This window comes from Sardina pilchardus, chromosome 20, assembly GCF_963854185.1.
Source record: "Sardina pilchardus chromosome 20, fSarPil1.1, whole genome shotgun sequence".
NCBI classification, from domain to species: domain Eukaryota; kingdom Metazoa; phylum Chordata; class Actinopteri; order Clupeiformes; family Clupeidae; genus Sardina; species Sardina pilchardus.
The window spans coordinates 961,301-981,774 of record NC_085013.1 but is presented as its reverse complement, the minus strand read 5'-3'; the positions used below and the strand labels follow the sequence as shown (position 1 = coordinate 981,774).

Genomic DNA, 20,474 nt, shown 5'->3' with positions numbered 1-20,474 from the left:
ACAAGAAGGGCTTGTAGTTAGTCTGGTTTTCACCATACTAAGCTCAATATTTTAAGATTGAACATTAGTCTGGGGAGGCTGTGCTTTGTTTCTACTGCACTTCGCGTCGCTTAAGTTTCATTATCGTCACGTCACCGGCCAATAGCGTGTTAGGACTAGAGTATGGCCGTTTCTGATTGGAGCCAAAGGTTCTGGCAGTAGACAGAGGATATAGATCTGCTGGTTTCCAGCCTGAGCTGTCGGGCGAAATTCAAATTCCCCAGAAGTTCAGGCAGGGTTCACCCAGCCTAGCTTGTAGTACTTGTGTGCACGTCAATCAGTCAACCAATGTCATGTGTATCATGTTTGGTATCCTTGTCATGGTTGGGTGGGCAGGCTACTGGCAGTGCATGAAGGAGGAGCTGAGGGAGAACTGTTAGGGATCTTGGGTGCAACATGCGCCATTGTGACCTGTCAACTGTGCATTGCTGCTGTTGCATGCTGCACCATGATGCCATTAAACAGGCTTGTTGTTGATTGGCCACTTTGAGAAACCCCCCACCTACATATCACCAGGACTATAACACCCCTCTCCTGTATATACGTATTTGACCATGTTCTGAATGCACACTTGGAGCGTATTGTCAGTTTTAGATGTACATATATACATACTGTATACTGTAAGTACTGTATGCCTAATGGCCCTCTACCACAGAAGCGTATTGGAGACGCTTTGGGTGAGTACCTGCACGGCCTCTGTGAGCATGGAGATGGCCTTCTCCTTGAGCACGTCCAGTGGGATCTGCGGGCTGTACAGGTGCTGCTCTCGCTTGGTGCTGGAGATGAAGCAGGGCGGGCCGAAGTGCAGCCGCGGCTTCAGCGACGTGCTCAGGCCCACGCCCGGGGGCTGGTGCTTCTTGGAGGCGTCGGAGAAGAGGCGGATGCTGCGCGTCTCCGCGGTGACGGGGATGATGAACTCGTTGTTCATCATCAGGCGCGCCTCCTTGGCCGTCTCCAGGTGGATGCTGATCAGCGCGTCGTAGAAGCCCTCGCGCAGCTGCCCCGACAGGTACTGGTTGTCGATGGTGTAGAGCAGCTGGGCCTGGTCCAGGTGGCTGCACAGGGCGTGTGCCACGCGGGTGTTGCCCAGGGCACAGAGGGCACAGTACAGCTTGAGCGTGTGGTAGTGGAACTTACGCAGGTCCTCCTGCTCCGACAGCTCCATAATGTCCACACACCTGCAGGATACACACACACACACACACACACACACACACACACACAACATGGAGACAGGGAGAAGATTAGCATGGAGCCAGCTGGCCAGCTGATGCATTCATAACGTTCAAAGAGGGAAGATGTAGAATGTAGAATGTTGTGGACAGAAGAGGCTGGACAATGGACAATTACAATATCAAAGTGATTGTGTGTGTGTGTGTGTGTGTGTGTGTGTGTGTGTGTGCGTGTGCGTGTGCGTGTGCGTGTGCGTGTGCGTGTGCGTGTGCGTGTGCGTGTGCGTGTGTGTGTGTGTGCACCTGTTTTCCTCAGGGATGTGAACGGCCAGCATCTGCAGCGGCTCCACACACTGGACAGCCCAGCCGTGCCTCTCGCTGACCCGCGCCGTCTCCACCTTCAGGAAGCAGTTGGGCATGCGGCTCCACAGCACGGCGTTGATGGTCTGCACGTCCAGCCGGGGTGGACACTGGGGCACAGGGTTACGGTGCTCACTCTTAAACACCGCCGACGACAGGGGCATGGTGTTCTGAACGGGGGAGAGAGAGGGGGAGAGAGAGAGAGAGAGAGAGAGAGAGAGAGAGAGAGAGGTGAAAAATTGAAAGAGATCATCAGAGAATTTCCATTCCGTTTTTTTTGCTATAGCATAGATTATATATGCAGGGATTAATTGTATGATCAAAAATGCTTTAGCAATAAAAAAAACAATACAAAAATGTCTGATGACAAAAAGATTTAACGTTCTGTTAGTAGACTACTGTCTATCTCTCCCACACAATTACACTAATAAAAGACCAACAAGCTTAGGAACGACAGCGAGAGAGAGAGAGAGAGAGAGAGAGAGAGAGAGAGAGAGACATACAGAGAGAGACAGTGGTGCAGGTGGTGGCCCCTGCACCACTGCTCAGGAAAATGGGAGACCTGGCCCTGGTCGTGGATGGCTGCTCCATTTCCCCATCTTCTGAGGTGCGCAACCTGGGTGTTATCCTGGACACTCTCTCCCTCCGGTCTCACATTAACAACGTCACCAAGTCTGCCTTCTACCACCTCAGAGGCATCTTACGACTCCGGCCCTCACTCACACCTTCAGTAACCGAGACACTCATCCATGCCTTCATAACCTCCCGTCTGGACTACTGCAATGGTGTTCTGTCTGCCCTGCCCACCAAGGCCCTTAGCAGACTCCAGTATGTTCAGAACTCAGCTGCCAGGGTTTTAACCCACACAAAGCCCTGGCAGCATATCACTCCCGTTCTCCAACAGCTTCATTGGTTGCCATTCAAGTCACGCATTGCCTACAAGATCCTCCTGCTCACCTACAAATCTCTCCATGGACTCTCACCACAAAACCTCACTGATCTCCTCCACCCCTACACTCAGTCACGCTCCCTGCGGTCCTCTGACAAGGACCTGCTGGCCATTCTCCGCATCAGGTTGCGGACTTTTGGGGACAGGGCTTTTTCTGTCAATGCTCCCACACTCTGGAATACCCTTCCACTCCATGTTCGCTCTGCCCCGTCCCTGCCCATGTTCAAAAAGCACCTCAAACAAGTCCCTTGAACGCTAACCACCGCCCCCCCCCCCCCCCCCCCCCCGCCCCTCCCATTTGTTAAGCGACCTTGGGTACTATGAAAGGCGCTATATAAATCCAAGTTGTTATTTACCTCCGCCAAGGAGGTATATGTTTTCATCGGGGACCGGCGTTTGTTTGTTTGTTTGTCTGTCTGTTTGTCTGTCTGTCTGTCTGTCTGTCTGTTAGCAAGATAATTAAAAAAGTTATGGATGGATCTCGATGAGATTTTCAGGGAAGGTCAGACATGACCTAAGGAAGAAACCATTAAATTTTGGGACTGATCCGTAATTCTGTCGGGATTCCAGAAGCATTTATGCATTTAGCTTAGTGGTGTAATGGCATGGTATGGCCACGTAGTGGCGATCTGAATAGTTTCGGTTCAAAACCTAGGAAGAACAATGCAGGCGGAGGTAGCTGAGCTCTCGGAGTGCTTTTCTAGTTATTATTATTATCATTATTGGAGAGAGAGAGAGAGAGAGAGAGAGAGACAGACAGAGACACAACGAGAGAGAGAGACATAAAGGCAGATAGATGCAAAGGCAGATAGATGGAGCAGCGGAGAAGATAAAGAAAGTGACACATTGACAGACTGAAAACAGAAGACGGACGGCAGAGACACCCAGATAGAGAGACAGACAGAAAGGGGAAGCAGAAGACACATGAAGAAAGAGACTCACTCTTAGACCAGCAAAGTCATGACAACCAATTCATTATACAGATGCTTCAACTGCAACACCAAGGAAAGGTCAGCTTTTGTGTGGAGACATTTTGAAAAGGAAAGACAAGAGGAGACAAGAGAAGAAAAAAGAACCTACCTTGATCTTGGCCAGTTCAAACTGGAATAGGTTAGGACTGGTGGGGAGCACAAACACAGCAGGGAAGAGCTTTGTATTCGGCTCCACCTAGGCACGCGCGCGCACACACACACACACACACACACACACACACACACACACACACACACACACACACACACACACACACACACACACACACACACACACACACACACACACACACACACACACACACACACACACAGAGAGAGTGGTATAAGGAATTGTGATTGAGAAGAAAGAAAAACAAAGGACATTGTGAGCATGCTGAGAGACACACTGTGTTCCACTTCAGATGTCCTGAGGCCATTGTGACAGTGGACTGTAAATTCATAAGTATCTTCATGAGACTCATACAAGAACCTTTCATACAAACAGATTCATGTGCATACACGTGTGCATGCAATGCAAAAAGAAGGCATAGTGGCTATTTTCTTTCATTTCCGAGTTTGGCCTTGGGCAAAAAGACGCACTGTACAGCAGTCCAGACCAACTGTACATTGTCAACTGCATCCTTTGTTTTGCAGTGACGGCCTCTTGACTTTGTACCAATGCTTTCTACTTACAGCCTTGATAAACAGTTAAGCTTTCAAAGATGTTTTTTTGTTATTTTCCTAATGTTTAGTTCTATTGTCCTACTGTATAGTTCTCTTATTGTTGCTAAAAATGTGAAACACCCAAATAATGACTAAAAACAACAATAAACCAAATATCTTCAAACTCAGACTTTCAGAAAGCAGACCATGTATGCTTGTGCATTTTTAACTGAAACACAGGGAGATCTTGCCAGGAGCTGCTGCAGAATACATTTTATTTTGATTTACACTTGATTGACTTGAGTCAAGACAGAACAACAACACAAGTTCTAGAAATCTCCATCTCTTCCTCTCTGACTCATGGAGCTCCTGCTGTTAGGAGATGTGTGCATGTGTGTGTCACTGGCCCCAGATACACACACAATCTGACTCAACCAGCCACCGATCAGAGCAGAGGTGTGTGTGTGTGTGTGTGTGTGTGTGTGTGTGTGTGTGTGTGTGTGTGTGTGTGTGTGTGTGTGTGTGTGTATACATACACATATACACACTTATCTCTATGTGCTTGTGTGTGTATATGTGTATTATGACTGTGTGCACGCGTGTGTGTGTGAGTGTGTGTGTGTGTGTGTGTGTGTGTGTGTGACCAGGGAAGCGTAGCCGGGAGCTGGCTGAAAAGCTGTGGAGATGACTCATCGGCTGTGTCGCTTTGCGTGTACCTCGCTAGGATGAGTTTAAGAAGATCATGGCCTTTAAAGAGCGCGGTTTTGTTCACCTCGTCTGAGAACACACCCGACTGTCAGCCTCCCAGCTTAGACTTGGCAGTGCTCTCCCAGAGCCTCTGCTAATAGCTCCTTCACTAGTGTGTGCAACACGCTAACACAGAGCTCTACAGGAATGTTCATGCCACAGGACTCTACAGTATACTGTTCATATTCACTAGAGTAAGATTCATTTTCGATGGACATTAATCACAAGCAAATCACAAAATATACTCAAATCAGTAGTGCTAACCCACTATGCCCAAGAACTGTCCAAAGAGTCCAATGTTACAGAAGATAAAACTGAGACACATCTATAGTCGAATAAAGTTGAAAAGACCTTTTAGGCTGTGAGCACTGCAACAATTCAGAAAATAGTTACTTACCTCTTTAAAATGTAACTCTAACTCCTTCATGGCAGAATCTAAAATGACCTAAAGGTTTAAATATGGTGTTTGCTTATGGTACTCACTATGCCAAGTGGTGATTGGAATAATGGCATGTCTAAGCATGGTAAAAAAAACTGATCTCCATCCAGAGAAAATGAGAAATGCTACATCGAAGGACATTACCTGGTACGAAGTGGTCAGCTCTTTGCCATTGACAGTGAAGGCCACAAGGCCAGTGGAGAGGTCAATGAAGCAGCCCAGCTCCAGATCCACATTACTGCGGCTGGACGAGTGGCTGGAGCTAGTGATGTCCCCACACCACACCATGTAGCAGTTACTCCTCTTTACACTGGGGGTGCAGAAGAACACACACACTCATGAACGAGATCGTACAGCCTTGTCATCTGAGGTAAACTACTGTATTCTGTCATTTAACAACATAGGTTAGACTGGAGTCTGCATTGAACAATTCATATGAAGATGCAACATCCACAATACTTCCTGCAGTCCAGTGGATAGTTCACTGAGTTCAAAAGGTGACATGTGTGTTAGTATGATTGTGCTTTATAGAACCATCTCATAATTATTGAGGTATTTTTGGTAAAAAGGTATATTCAGCGCAAGTCTAGTGCCATCACACCACAGCTGTAATTGAGCTACTCCTGAGGGACTGCGGCGGATGGAGTAAAGAAGGGGGAGTGTACAGTGTACTGTACCTCTCATGGACCCGCCCGCGCTCATCTCCCAGGGTTACAGTGACGCTCCGATTCTTACTGAGGTTGAAGTTGTTGCTATGGTAATGGTAGTCAGGGGTGACCCAACCCACCCACACACAGGACGGGTCCTGTCCAGCAAACACCCTCACAGAGTGGTAGTACTGAAACACACAAAAGCAGTGTAAGACACACACATGCAACACAGCACACACTCCAGATGTGCTGGGTGTTTGGTATGGGTTAGTAAGGGTTTGGTAAGAATGGGTCAAAAACCAAAATGGTGACGGACCATGGTAATGCTGCTGTAGTCAGTTCTCCTTCCGTCCTCTATGTGTTTCATGGATTTCACTGTGTGTCTGGACAGAAGAATTGATTTAGTGAGCTTTTAACAGTCAACCTGCACAAGCCTTTTTAGATGACATATTGGCAGCTTTTAAAAGCTCCCTGAAAAGCTCCCGGAAAAACAGTTGAGAGGACTGTGAAGAAGTCATATTTTGACAGGGTGAATTGTTATTCCTGAACGGCTCAAAAGAGACATTTTGGCTCACCAACACATTCTAGTGAGTAAATCCTTATGCATAATGGCCTTACTGTTAAGACAGATTGATTGTTGGCCTTTCTGATTGACTAAACATTACAGATAGACAAAAGTGACATTTTGTCTTCAGTGCCAATTTAAGTGAGTGTCTGTTCCTCCATAATGGAAGTAGCTCAGACATTGATTGATTTTTCCACTGATCGTTTGAGCTGATTGATTGAATGACCACTACTGATGGCCGTGTCCACACCTGTGTTTAAGCTTGAGCGCCTCGTCCTCGTGCACTCCGTTGATGTCCATGGAGGCGGTGATCTTGAAGGTGGAGTGGAACTCCACGGGCATGCTCAGTCGGCAGAACACCATGTCAGCGTTGCTGTTCTGCGTCCCAAAGGTCCTGTGGGTAACCTTCAGACACGGCGGGCTGTCAATGGTGCCGTCGATCCTGGTCACCTGAGGAAATTGGCCCACATTGTTCACAGCGTATCTGGGAGTCAATAACAACAAAACATAGGCCAGGCACAGCTGCAGTCCTTTGACATGCCATCTACTGATTACTGCACAAACATCAGGAGTTGCTAGACAATAAAGTGACCTCCATGTCCCTTTAAAATCTCAAGAGTCAAAGCCTGCAGCTGTAAATGGATATCCAGCTAAGTCACTCTGCCCTTACAAAGCAAATCTCATATCCCGCTGGGTATTACCGCAATGTGATTGTGGTCTTTTGGCACGTTGACAAAGGTGGGCAGGCGCTTGCTAAACCACATCGTGACCTCACGGTTCATGTTGACAGCAAATGGCTCAAAGCCCTCCTGCAGCCCACACATGGTGTAGTACTTAAAGGTGCTGGCATCTTTGCCCAGGTTCATCCGGCCCACCTGGGACAGACCCAGACTGCACACAGGGATGAATCCTGCGGGGAGAGCAACACAAACAGGCACATCTCTTCAGACCTTCATAGAGAACTACATGCAACTGGTTTAGGAGTTATTGGGTCTAAAAACAACTAGATAACAAGACAAAGTCTAATGAAGACATAAAGGAGAGGACAATATGGTGGGCATTGGGTTTGTAGAGGAGGGAGTTGGACATGAGAGTTATCAGGTAGAGTATAAGAAGCCTACAAGGAAACAGAATGGCAGACAACTGATGAAGAAATGATGGAGGGATGGATGGATGGGTGTGTTTGGGTGTAGAGGGGAGATCTGGCTGCACCAATCAAGGTCAAACTGTGCACAGTAAACTGGCTCCAGGTCAGAGATGACTGATGACACAATGAAGCAAGTAAGGATCTATATTTAAACATTTGGCACTTAGAGGTTTTCAGAGAGAAATAAGACCTGATTATCGGCGGAGGGAGATTACAGTATGACAGCGAGAGAAAAAGGTGACAGAAAGGGGATTGGATTAACACCGACTCTTAAAGCTTCCCTAAATATCATCCTCCCCCCTCCCTCACCATCCTCCGTCTCGAAGTCAGCAAAGCAGAGCTCGGAGCCCTTGTTGGTGATGAGAATCTCTCCGTTGAGGGTGAAGATCATGGACTTGTCCTCCATGTTAATCATACAGCCCACCACATCACCTGCGTGCCAACACCGGCCAAAGAGACGACTGCCCATATGCAGCCGGTGACCCTGAAACAACAACAACAACAACACAACAGAGTTATGTACTGAAGAGAGAAATGAAGCCATTAGGACAGACAGACAGGTCCAATAAATTGGCTGAGATCAGACGTAATCAGTCTCAGAGGAGACACTGAGGATTGCTGCATTGTAGCTTGGAAAACATTCAATACAGTCATATATAGCGTCAAAGGGAGTAAAGACAATAAATAGTCTTGTAGAACGTTTTTGTGTGTGTGTGTGGGTGTCTATGCGTATGTGTGTGTGGGTGTATGTGTGTGTGTGTGTGTGTGTGTGTGTGTAGACAATGAGAGGTGCTGCTTACAGATTGCTAACAGATTGTAACAGATTGTGGCAATATTTGTACAACTCCATGGAAAAGGCACCTTGATTGCCTTTTTGTACTGACCTTGGGTTTTAAGTTTGACCTTGGAAGGCGTCAACACTTTACCAATAATGCTCAAAAGGCTCAAAGAATATTTCCATTATAATAGACACCTCCTTTATATATAGTCTGTGCTCTGCGTCTGGAGCTCAAAAGGGTGCTTTAAAGAAGCACATGTGCTAGTACTGTAGCTCCAGGGTGCATTGAAGCAGTCAGGAAAGAGGGCTTTGAAGGTGTCTTTAGAGGACAATGACAAATCCACTCTCCAAGAAATCACACCAAAGAGGCAATCAAGAGGGAGTTCTCAAGGAGTGTGCCAAGGACAGGTCGCCATGCAGGCCACAAATCTGGTGCAAGAAAATCTGATGTGCGTTCAAAAATGACAGATTTATGGCTTTTCTAACATACAGTATCAATTATCAACCTATTAAATATAAATGACAACAAATTAGCAAATGGGCCTGATGGATCCTTTGCTAATGAATGTAGTTGTACGAGTCACACATAACTCCTTTACCGTGACACTAATTGTTTTGCAGGATATTTTGTCCCTAGACTTTTTTTGTCTCTAGACTTGATCCCTACACTGTTGCACCTTACCACTGCATCCTGAATGACAGGCTCAGTCCCTGCCCTGTCACTGCAAGCGCCTCATGCTTATACAGTACATCCCTTAGTGCATTCATGTGGATCCTTGATTTATTACAGTGCATGAAAATGCACTGTACTGTTATTCCAAAACTTCTTATTAGAGTGCATGAAAATGCACTCTTATGTTATCCGATATCTTCTTCTTATTTTTCTTCTAACGAATTTGTGCGTCTAATTCAGCCTCAACCGTTTAACGTAGAAACTTCATTCAAACTGAATCGCGTAGATCTTACATATGTGTCTTCAGCTATGTATTTTTCAACTTTGTAACTTTTACACTTTTTGAACTATGAATTGAAAACTATTACAAATTTCTCCATAGACTTAACATTGCGCCGCCATGTTGGATACCAACAACCAGCTACTTCACGGGCATGGTACGCTAGTCCTTGGCTAACTAGCATAGCTATGACTAGCATTAGCAGCGCAGCCTCATAGTGAGTGAGTCTGAGGCTAACCAAAGCCCATTTGGCACAACAGGGTCGTTTATAAGGGTTAATTCCGAAAGACTGAAACCTGAGTTCTGAGCTATAATTTAACACACATAACCAATACATTGCAGGAGTCTGGGAGCCAATCAGATTGCAGGATTCCAACAGCCAATCAGATTGCAGGATTCTGGAGGCCAATCAGATTGCAGGATTCCAACAGCCAATCAGATTGCAGGATTCTGGGGGCCAATCAGATTGCAGGATTCTGGGAGCCAATCAAATTGCAGGATTCTGGGGGCCAATCAGATTGCAGGATTCTGGGAGCCAATCAGATTGCACGGTTCCAACAGCCAATCAGATTGCAGGATTCCAACAGCCAATCAAATTGCAGGATTCCAACAGCCAATCAGATTGCAGGATTCTGGGAGCCAATCAAACCGCAGGATTCCAACAGCCAATCAGATTGCAGGATTCCAACAGCCAATCAGATTGCAGGATTCTGGGAGCCAATCAGATTGCAGGATTCCAACAGCCAATCAGATTGCAGGATTCCAACAGCCAATCAGATTGCAGGATTATGGGGGCCAATCAGATTGCAGGATTCCAACAGCCAATCAGATTGCAGGATTCTGGGAGCCAATCAAATTGCAGGATTCTGGGAGCCAATCAGATTGCAGGATTCCAACAGCCAATCAGATTGCAGGATTCCTACAGCCAATCAGATTGCAGGATTCCAACAGCCAATCAGATTGCAGGATTCCTACAGCCAATCAGATTGCAGAATTCTGGGAGCCAATCAGGTTGCAGGGTTCCAACAGCCAATCAGATTGCAGGATTCTGGGAGCCAATCAGATTGCAGGATTCCAGGAGCCAATCAGATTGCAGGATTCTGGGAGCCAATCAAATTGCAGGATTCCAACAGCCAATCAGATTGCAGGATTCCAACAGCCAATCAGATTGCAGGATTATGGGGGCCAATCAGATTGCAGGATTCCAACAGCCAATCAGATTGCAGGATTCTGGGAGCCAATCAAATTGCAGGATTCTGGGAGCCAATCAGATTGCAGGATTCCAACAGCCAATCAGATTGCAGGATTCCTACAGCCAATCAGATTGCAGGATTCCAACAGCCAATCAGATTGCAGGATTCCTACAGCCAATCAGATTGCAGAATTCTGGGAGCCAATCAGATTGCAGGGTTCCAACAGCCAATCAGATTGCAGAATTCTGGGAGCCAATCAGATTGCAGGATTCCAGGAGCCAATCAGATTGCAGGATTCTGGGAGCCAATCAAATTGCAGGATTCCAACAGCCAATCAGATTGCAGGATTCTGGGAGCCAATCAGATTGCAGGATACCGGGAGCCAATCAGATTACAGGGTTCCAACAGCCAATCGGATTGCAGGATTCCAGGAGCCAATCATATTGCAGGATTCCAACAGCCAATCAGATTGCAGGATTCTGGGAGCCAATCAGATTGCAGGGTTCCAACAGCCAATCAGATTGCAGGATTCTGGGAGCCAATCAGATTGCAGGGTTCCAACAGCCAATCAGATTGCAGGATTCTGGGAGCCAATCAGATTGCAGGATTCCAGGAGCCAATCAGATTGCAGGATTCCAACAGCCAATCAGATTGCAGGATTCTGGGAGCCAATCAGATTGCAGGATTCCAACAGCCAATCAGATTGCAGGATTCTGGGAGCCAATCAGATTGCAGGGTTCCAACAGCCAATCAGATTGCAGGATTCTGGGAGCCAATCAGATTGCAGGATTCCGGGAGCCAATCAGATTGCAGGGTTCCAACAGCCAATCGGATTGCAGGATTCCAGGAGCCAATCATATTGCAGGATTCCAGGAGCCAATCATATTGCAGGATTCCAACAGCCAATCAGATTGCAGGATTCTGGGAGCCAATCAGATTGCAGGATTCCAACAGCCAATCAGATTGCAGGATTCCAACAGCCAATCAGATTGCAGGATTCCAACAGCCAATCAGATTACAGGATTCCAACAGCCAATCAGACTGCAGGATTCTGGGAGCCAATCAGATTGCAGGATTCCAACAGCCAATCAGATTGCAGGATTCCAACAGCCAATCAGATTGCAGAATTCTGGGAGCCAATCAGATTGCAGGGTTCCAACAGCCAATCAGATTGCAGAATTCTGGGAGCCAATCAGATTGCAGGATTCCAGGAGCCAATCAGATTGCAGGATTCTGGGAGCCAATCAAATTGCAGGATTCTGGGAGCCAATCAGATTGCAGGATTCCAACAGCCAATCAGATTGCAGGATTCTGGGAGCCAATCAAATTGCAGGATTCCAACAGCCAATCAGATTGCAGGATTCTGGGAGCCAATCAAATTGCAGGATTCTGGGAGCCAATCAAATTGCAGGATTCCAACAGCCAATCAGATTGCAGGATTCCAACAGCCAATCAGATTACAGGATTCCAACAGCCAATCAGATTGCAGGATTCTGGGAGCCAATCAGATTGCAGGATTCCAACAGCCAATCAGATTGCAGGATTCCAACAGCCAATCAGATTGCAGGATTATGGGGGCCAATCAGATTGCAGGATTCCTACAGCCAATCAGATTGCAGGATTCCAACAGCCAATCAGATTGCAGGATTCTGGGAGCCAATCAGATTGCAGGGTTCCAACAGCCAATCAGATTGCAGGATTCTGGGAGCCAATCAGATTGCAGGATTCCGGGAGCCAATCAGATTGCAGGGTTCCAACAGCCAATCGGATTGCAGGATTCTGGGAGCCAATCAGATTGCAGGGTTCCAACAGCCAATCAGATTGCAGGATTCTGGGAGCCAATCAGATTGCAGGGCTCCAACAGCCAATCAGATTGCAGGATTCTGGGAGCCAATCAGATTGCAGGGTTCCAACAGCCAATCGGATTGCAGGATTCTGGGAGCCAATCAGATTGCAGGATTCCTACAGCCAATCAGATTGCAGGATTCCAACAGCCAATCAGATTGCAGGATTCTGGGAGCCAATCAGATTGCAGGGTTCCAACAGCCAATCAGATTGCAGGATTCTGGGAGCCAATCAGATTGCAGGATTCCGGGAGCCAATCAGATTGCAGGGTTCCAACAGCCAATCGGATTGCAGGATTCTGGGAGCCAATCAGATTGCAGGGTTCCAACAGCCAATCAGATTGCAGGATTCTGGGAGCCAATCAGATTGCAGGGCTCCAACAGCCAATCAGATTGCAGGATTCTGGGAGCCAATCAGATTGCAGGGTTCCAACAGCCAATCGGATTGCAGGATTCTGGGAGCCAATCAAATTGCAGGATTCTGGGGGCCAATCAAATTGCAGGATTCTGGGAGCCAATCAAATCACAGGATTCTGAGAGCCAATCAGATTGCAGGATTTTGGGGGCCAATCAGATTACAGTATTCCAACAGCCAATCAGATTGCAGGATTCTGGGAGCCAATCAAATCGCAGGATTCTGGGAGCCAATCAGATTGCAGGGTTCCAACAGCCAATCAGATTGCAGGATTCTGGGAGCCAATCAAATTGCAGGATTCCAGGAGCCAATCAGATTGCAGGATTCCAACAGCCAATCAGATTGCAGGATTCTGGGAGCCAATCAGATTGCAGGATTCCAACAGCCAATCAGATTGCAGGATTCCATTGTTACATCATCACTTAAAAACCGAATTAAATAAAAACCAGAGCCATATAAAGAGAGAGTTGCGACAACCCGGGTACAGAAAATTTGGTTTGTGACGTGGTTTGTGTAACTTCAAGTAGTTCAAATAGTTCCCGGAAGCGATTTTGACTGTTCGTTAGAATCATAGAATAACCGTCTTTTACTGTCTGTTAACGAGAACGCTATTAGTGTTCGATCCTAACTTCCGGGAACTATTGTTGAGAAAATATGGAACATTAGCGTCAATGGAGTTGTCGCAACTCTCTCTTTATATGGCTCTGATAAAAACTATTAAAATTTCCCCATAGACTTAACATTGCGATTATGCCATCACACTGGCAATTAGAATCCTATGCTAGAACTCTCTCTCCCTCAGGCTTTAAGCATACACTCTGGATCTAATAAGACTACAGATCCTGTTCAACTGTTTCCTGTGCGTCCTAAGCAGAAATGTTTGCATTTTCATGCACTCGTAATTCCCTGGAATTACTTTCTCTAGTTGTAAAACATCTTCCTCTAACGCCTTTAATGCAGTCTCAACCGTTTAACGTAGAAACTTCATTCAAACTTTGTTACGTAGGTCTTACTTAGGACATGGGTGCAATGTATTTTTCTCTGTAACTTTTATACTTTTTAAACTATTAAATAAAAACTATTACAATTTCCCCCATAGACTTAACATTGCCCATTATGACATCACGGCAGCAATTAGAATCTTACGCCAGGTGGCCGGCCAACTGGGCACCAACTGTCAGTTTCTCTGGCTTTAAGCATACAGTCTCTCAGAAGACTACATATCCTGTTAACTGTTTCCTCTGTCCACAACTGTTTCAAAATAAAAGTCCTCACTGCAATAATACACTATTAAATCATTTAACCATTGAAACTACTCAACTATTGAACTGTTCAACCATTCCAACTGTCAGTTATCATCCACTATGCCTCCAGTCAACTACATGAAACCTTCATGTACCTAGCAACCAACATAGCAACCATTAAAATGAAGTGTTTATGACCGTTTCCATAGCAACCAACATGATTATACTGCAGTAACTTCTTATTTCCTGATAGTGGCCACCATGGATACCCTAGCAACAAATGTTTCAAAATAAAAGTCCTCACTAGCAAGTTAGCTAGTTAGCATGGTTAGCATGGTTAGCATTTTTAGCATAACTGCAAAAAATCATCAACTAAGTTAGCTAATCAACCTGGTTCGCATTGTTAGCAAATTTAGCATTGTTAGCATAGTTAGCATTTTTAGCATTACTGCTAGAAATCATCGGTTAAGTTAGCTAATCAACCTGGTTAGCATTGTTAGTAAAGTTAGCATTGCTAGCATAATTAGCATTTTTAGCGTAACTGTTCGAAATCATTAGCTAAGTTAGCTAATCAACATTTTAACATGAATAGAAATCATTAGTTAAGTTAGAACTGGAATGTTTCATCTTTAAACTGTCTACCTTCACACTATCAACTCTCTGTAAACTATGCAACCACCATGTTTACCCTAGCTACACCTTAGCAACCATATCTACATTATCTATCTATTTTTGCATTTTCATGCACTGGTAATTCCTTGGAATTGCATTTCTAGTTATTTTTTACTGGCCATAATATTATTCATGTGGATTTATTATTTCATCATACTGTTTATGTTGTAAGTGTATGTAGTGTGTGATGTCTTACAGTATAAGCTACTCAGACCTTGAATTCCCTGTCTGTCTGTCTGTCTGTCTTTGCAGGGCTTGTTATTTAAAGTCACTTGTGATGATTAAAGACTCAAGACAAAATGCAACTCTTTACATTACTTGCAGATTATTTGGACAGCTCTGTAAATGTTATTTGGCTGTAGTTGGACTGACCTTGTAGCCATCGAACACAAAGGCCAGGTCGTCCGTCCCCAGCTCCACATCTGGCCTACAGGCAGGCCGGGCCCAGCCCACGCGCATGTCTCCCCCCGTTACCGCCTCAAACTCAAAGTACCACTTCCCTGTCTTCACCGCATACGTGCGCTCCACCCGGAAGAAGCGGATCTTATCGATGCTCAGCCTCTCCACCGCGTGACCTGCCGGCAGACACAAGGGTGAAGGACATTTTGCTACCACCATACCACCATACCACACATGAGTTTACAACGAATGAGTTGGATGAGTCTTTCCTGGGTTTTCATATCGGGCATGAGACAAATAAAAAAGATAACGTGTTTACATGTCATTGTCATAAGATAGGCCAAACAGTGTTACTGAACCATGGAGGAAATGATTACGATTGAGAGTCTGTCATGTGGTATAACTCTTACTCTGCAGGATGTTATTAGAGTGCAAATAGTACATAGCCATGTATTAGAAAATGTATTGTGAGTGTGCCTGTGGTAGTCATGCAAAAATAAATTAACATTCTAAGTCAACAATTTATTTTCTATAGTTCCCTTCCATTTCTTAATTAAAGTCCAAGCATAGAGAGAGATGCATTTAAATGAATTCTTGTGATCCAGAATTGCCCATGGCCAAAAGAAGAACACACTTCACCATTCAACCTTTCAATCAGCATTAGACTGGGAAACAACAACAAAGCATAATCAGTCTGTGAAAAATCAACAGTCATTAAAGTCTGATTAAGAGTTATCTCCCTGTAGAACACAGAATTAGACATAGACACACACGCTTGATAAACATCAACATACACCAGTCAGTCATGATCAAATGTGAACGCTCTATAATTTGTTGGCTGTATGTGTATACAACTTTAAGGAACTAAAATGAGCATAGTTCTGAATGGGAAACGGTGAAAACTAAAAATAGCAACATTTTCACTCGGTGAAACGACTTGAAACCGCTTGAGAAATAGCTGAACATCGCAAAAATAACATATACAATCTAAGTAAAAGACCAACTTAAAGGCATGAATTGGTAAATACACTGTTATTCCCTGTCAAAAGTAATATGTCTGCTGTGCACTTTGCAAGTTTCTGCAGACTCTTGCATTTTCATGTACAGTGCCATACTGTGCTATACTATGGCCTATAATATTCACGTGAATATTGCGTTGTGTGTACACGCTGAGTTAATGCTTTGAGGATGTGCACAACCGACATACCAAACAGGGAATACATGTGGCAGCCATGATGCGTATGCATTGCTAAAGGTAACTTTGACATGCTTTACATGCTCTTTACATTGCCTGAACTCTTCCTATTGGAAATGTTGACATTCAAGTGTACAGTATTTGAACTGAAAATGCCACCATAGAGCTGAGTGCACTGCTAAAGCCATGCTCTTCAGCAGCTCATACAGACACAAAGTCATGAATACAGACGGGACAGCCACACCACCTTAATTAAAGTGCATGAAACAGTGCTGTTCTTCCTAGGGTTCTTATCTATTATTATTCCGCTTACAACTTTTTCTGTACACTAACTTGAACCGTTTAACTTAGAATTCAACTATTTCTTTATCAACATGCATTATACTATCTGTCTATTAACATCCATTAGACCATGTCAATCTAGCAACCAGCATAGCAACCCCTTTATTTGGCATATGTACCCCAGCAACACCCCAGCAACCATTTAAATTACCCTAGCAACAACCTAGCAACCACAATTACAATGTCAGCCTAGCAACCACCATAGCAACTAACATGACCCCAGCAACCAGCACAGCAACCACTTTATTTGGCATAGCAACCACCATGTCTACGCTAGCCACCATCTCAATTACCCTCGCAACAAACTAGCAACTACCACTGTAATATCAACCTTGCAACAACCCTAGCAACCAACATGGCTACCCTAGCAACCATCATAGCTGTTTTAACTTTTAACACAACACTTCTCTCCCATCTTTGATGAAGGAAATATACATGTGCACATGATTGGTAGAGTGGTATTTCAAAAGGACATCTCCTCCCCAAAAGAACTGCTTAACTCCCTGAAAAAGGCTTGGTGCTGAAACACGTCAGAGTGTTTTAAAAGGTTTGAACGACCAAGCCATGATAATAAAGCCTTTTAAAATATTTTGAAACAGAGAGGGCCTTTGAACTTCTTTTAAAATGTTTGTTTGACGTAGGTATTTCTAGTGTTTTCAGGACACATTTGTAGGTGACAGGAATAGAGATTGACAGACTCACCCCCTTCCTGGTCAGGTGGTTCTATGTTGTAGCCATAGCCAATGAGTGTGCGGATGGCTTCCCGTAAGCTGTCTCGATTGGACTTCTTTGTGCGCTCATCAAGCAGCGCGTAGGGCACTAGACGGGGGTTGCGCTTATTCTTCAGGTCCTTTATACAAGACATAGCACATCAGGCAAAAGAGGAGAGGATGAGAGAGGATGAAGGAGAGGAAAGCATGGTGAAGAAAATACAGATAGAAGAGAACACAAGAAAACAAGAGCAAAGAGGACAGAAAGGAAGAACGTACCGTAGAGAGAGCACCATAAGAGGAGAAAGAGAAGATGAAAAGAGAGGAGCCAGAAGAAGAGAAAACAGAAGAGAAGAGCAGAGAAGAGAAGAGCAGAGAAGAGAAACACTCAGAGCACAGCAGAGCATGTATAGTAACTGTAGCCAGCATCAGTCCCACTTGGGGGACGGAGCTCCAAGCTGTTGTCTGTTCCGACTGGCTTGTCAATCCTTCCGGGGGAGTAGGGGATTAATTGAGCATTTGTCATAATTATAACTATCCTGTTTTCCCTTACATCATGTTTATCTGCTGGAGTGGATGCCCCCTCACCGCCTCCCCCAAGAAAGAGAGCTGTGTCTAGACATCTGCTTATGCTTTACTTGAAATGTTCCACTGAATAATTACCACACATGTTGTTGTCTCAATTTTAATTCACAGGATAATTTATGCACTTGCTTACCTCGTCTATTCTGGCCAGTTCTACTTTCGCACTTCATGCATAGTGTAAATGCTATACTTATTTAGCCATATGAAGTTGAAAATAATGGGTGGGTGGATGTCTGCAGTCTCACATGTCAATAACTATTCTGAGCCAATGAGAGGCATTGCTTAAGGCTTCATCAGTACCTGCTGGATGCCATAGGTCCATCCCTGCTTGATGCGGTCCTTGGCCCAAACGTTGTGGGCGTTCTCTGCCAGCTTATCCACCAACAGCTCCTGGGCTGGTGTGAGCTTCACGTCTGACAGCTCCAGAGGCGTGGGCTTATAGCCATTTGACATCATGTAGCTACAAAACCCAACCAAACAAACAAGGTCAACATTTACAAGTGCTTAGTATGCAGGAAGCCTTCCAGGATGCCTCACTAGATACCAGAGCTTCTCAGATCCCACTCCTGATGGTGAACGCTGAAGGAGCTAAGCAAGAGGAGGACTTTTGGAGAGAGAGAGAGAGAGAGAGAGAGAGAGAGAGAGAGAGAGAGAGAGAGACTGACTCACTTCTTTGGGAGTTTGACTTTCTTCAGGTCGTCCTCTGCATTAGCATTGACTTGTACCACATGACATCCTAGAGCCAGCAGTGTCCTGTGGGAAGGGGAGGGAAAGGAGGAGAGATTACAGCGATGCCAATGTGGATACAGACAGCGCACTTGGTGAGATTCAGGAAGAGTTTTAAGACTATTCTGTATCTCTGTCTTTGGAGTAGATGTACAGTAGAGACAATATGGACTGGATTTTGACAAGATTTGAAGGATCTAGACTTGATTTAGACCGAATCTGAACAGGACCAGGTGCAGATCTGGGCCGGATGTGATTAAAGCATTAGTCATTCATTCCAGAACACCCTCGGTTTTTCGTACAGGACAGCCACATTTGTGTAGCAATACTTTGCATCATACAATGCCCACTTCTGACACATTCTTCCCATAATGCAGCAGTGCATGTTGGCGTGGTGATAACTTGAGGAGCTCCTGTGTCCCCCTGTGAGTGATGCCACGCCGTATAACGCACAGCCAGCATGGCGTGTGAGGAGCCGCTGAGCAGACAGAGAGGGTAATGCGCTGCTAAATTGTCTGTGTCATTCCAAATAATGAATCCATTGACTCAGCCTGATGGCCGTTTGAAAGAAGAAGAGAATGGCTGAGGGCAGGATAATAGACTCGTTTCCAGGGGAGAAAAACAACGTTGAGATGATTGCCTTTATCTGCCATTGTCTAACAAAGGTGTCTGTCTGCATCATGTCTTATTCTTGGTCTCATTACCTGGCTCTCATTTCTTGAATAGCAAAGCAATTTACAGCTGTTCAACACATATTGTGTGCTCCTACAGCACACGTCCAGTGCGTCTCATCATTTAAACAGCACACTTCTGGCCACTTCTATCAATGTTTAAACTCTACTGATTGTAGTTATTAATATATTACAGTTCTTTACAACTGTTTACACACATTTTTAAAACTCTTATGTCTGTTTTTCAAAACTCACACAAAATGCAAAATGCCTCAAATCTCCAGCAAAATGACAAACAACATTCAAAATGTCATAAACACATCTCTAAAGCAAACATTCGCCTCACATTATAATCACTTTTGTCATAATATGACATTTTGGATACATCATGTTGCATCAGTGTTTGTACATTGAGGACTGAGTGTGAATAAGTGGCAAATATGTCTGCCATTTTTCTAGTGTTTTATAGTATTGTGCTTGAAAAACACAAGCAAGTTACTTCCTGTTAGATTTGTGTGTGTTATTGTGTGACTAGCAAAGATTCATTGTATAAGCAGTTGAAAAAAACTGTTAGTGAGATCTATTGCCTCTGAAGGACAGAAAAGTAAGGTGGGACATATCTTTTATCTCACATTTATCTTTAAGGACCTACAGTAAGAACCCTTTTGTGCATCTTGTCTACTGATCCATCAGTAGTCGATGGAAGGTGTCCTCTAGCGAAGTTTGTTTGTGTGTGTGTGTGTGTGTGTGTGTGTGTGTGTGAGTGTGTGTACTATATGTGTGTGTGTGTGTGTGTGTGTGTGTGTGTGTGTGAGTGTGTGTACTATGTGTGTGTGTGTGTGTGTGTGTGTGTGTAGTTGAGCAGAGATAGTTGAGCAGGATATTCTGTGACATGACACAGAGAGGTGTGTGAATCCCCCACCGTGACTCCAGATACAGCGTAGCAGCAGACACCGTCTGTGTTTTACTGATGACCGCACAGCCCTCTCTCAGGGCGACAGGAGTGAAGATGGAAAACCCAGAGAGATGCTCACGCTGATAC

General features: G+C 44.9%; 1 protein-coding gene across 1 annotated transcript in view; it reads right to left on the bottom strand.

The window, feature by feature from the left end:
- LOC134067936 (ryanodine receptor 3-like) overlaps window positions 1-20,474 on the bottom strand; it is a 172,133-nt gene that overhangs the window by 95,429 nt on the left and 56,230 nt on the right. Inside the window, exons 23-35 of the mRNA XM_062523424.1 lie at window positions 18,705-18,788; window positions 18,336-18,495; window positions 17,443-17,590; window positions 15,177-15,379; window positions 8,015-8,189; window positions 7,260-7,468; window positions 6,809-7,008; window positions 6,310-6,376; window positions 6,021-6,181; window positions 5,488-5,653; window positions 3,601-3,687; window positions 1,515-1,741; window positions 725-1,217 (exon numbers count right to left, since the gene is read on the bottom strand). Of these exons, the coding sequence (XP_062379408.1) occupies window positions 725-1,217; window positions 1,515-1,741; window positions 3,601-3,687; window positions 5,488-5,653; window positions 6,021-6,181; window positions 6,310-6,376; window positions 6,809-7,008; window positions 7,260-7,468; window positions 8,015-8,189; window positions 15,177-15,379; window positions 17,443-17,590; window positions 18,336-18,495; window positions 18,705-18,788 (2,380 nt within the window). The remainder of the gene's footprint in view (window positions 1-724; window positions 1,218-1,514; window positions 1,742-3,600; window positions 3,688-5,487; window positions 5,654-6,020; window positions 6,182-6,309; window positions 6,377-6,808; window positions 7,009-7,259; window positions 7,469-8,014; window positions 8,190-15,176; window positions 15,380-17,442; window positions 17,591-18,335; window positions 18,496-18,704; window positions 18,789-20,474) is intronic.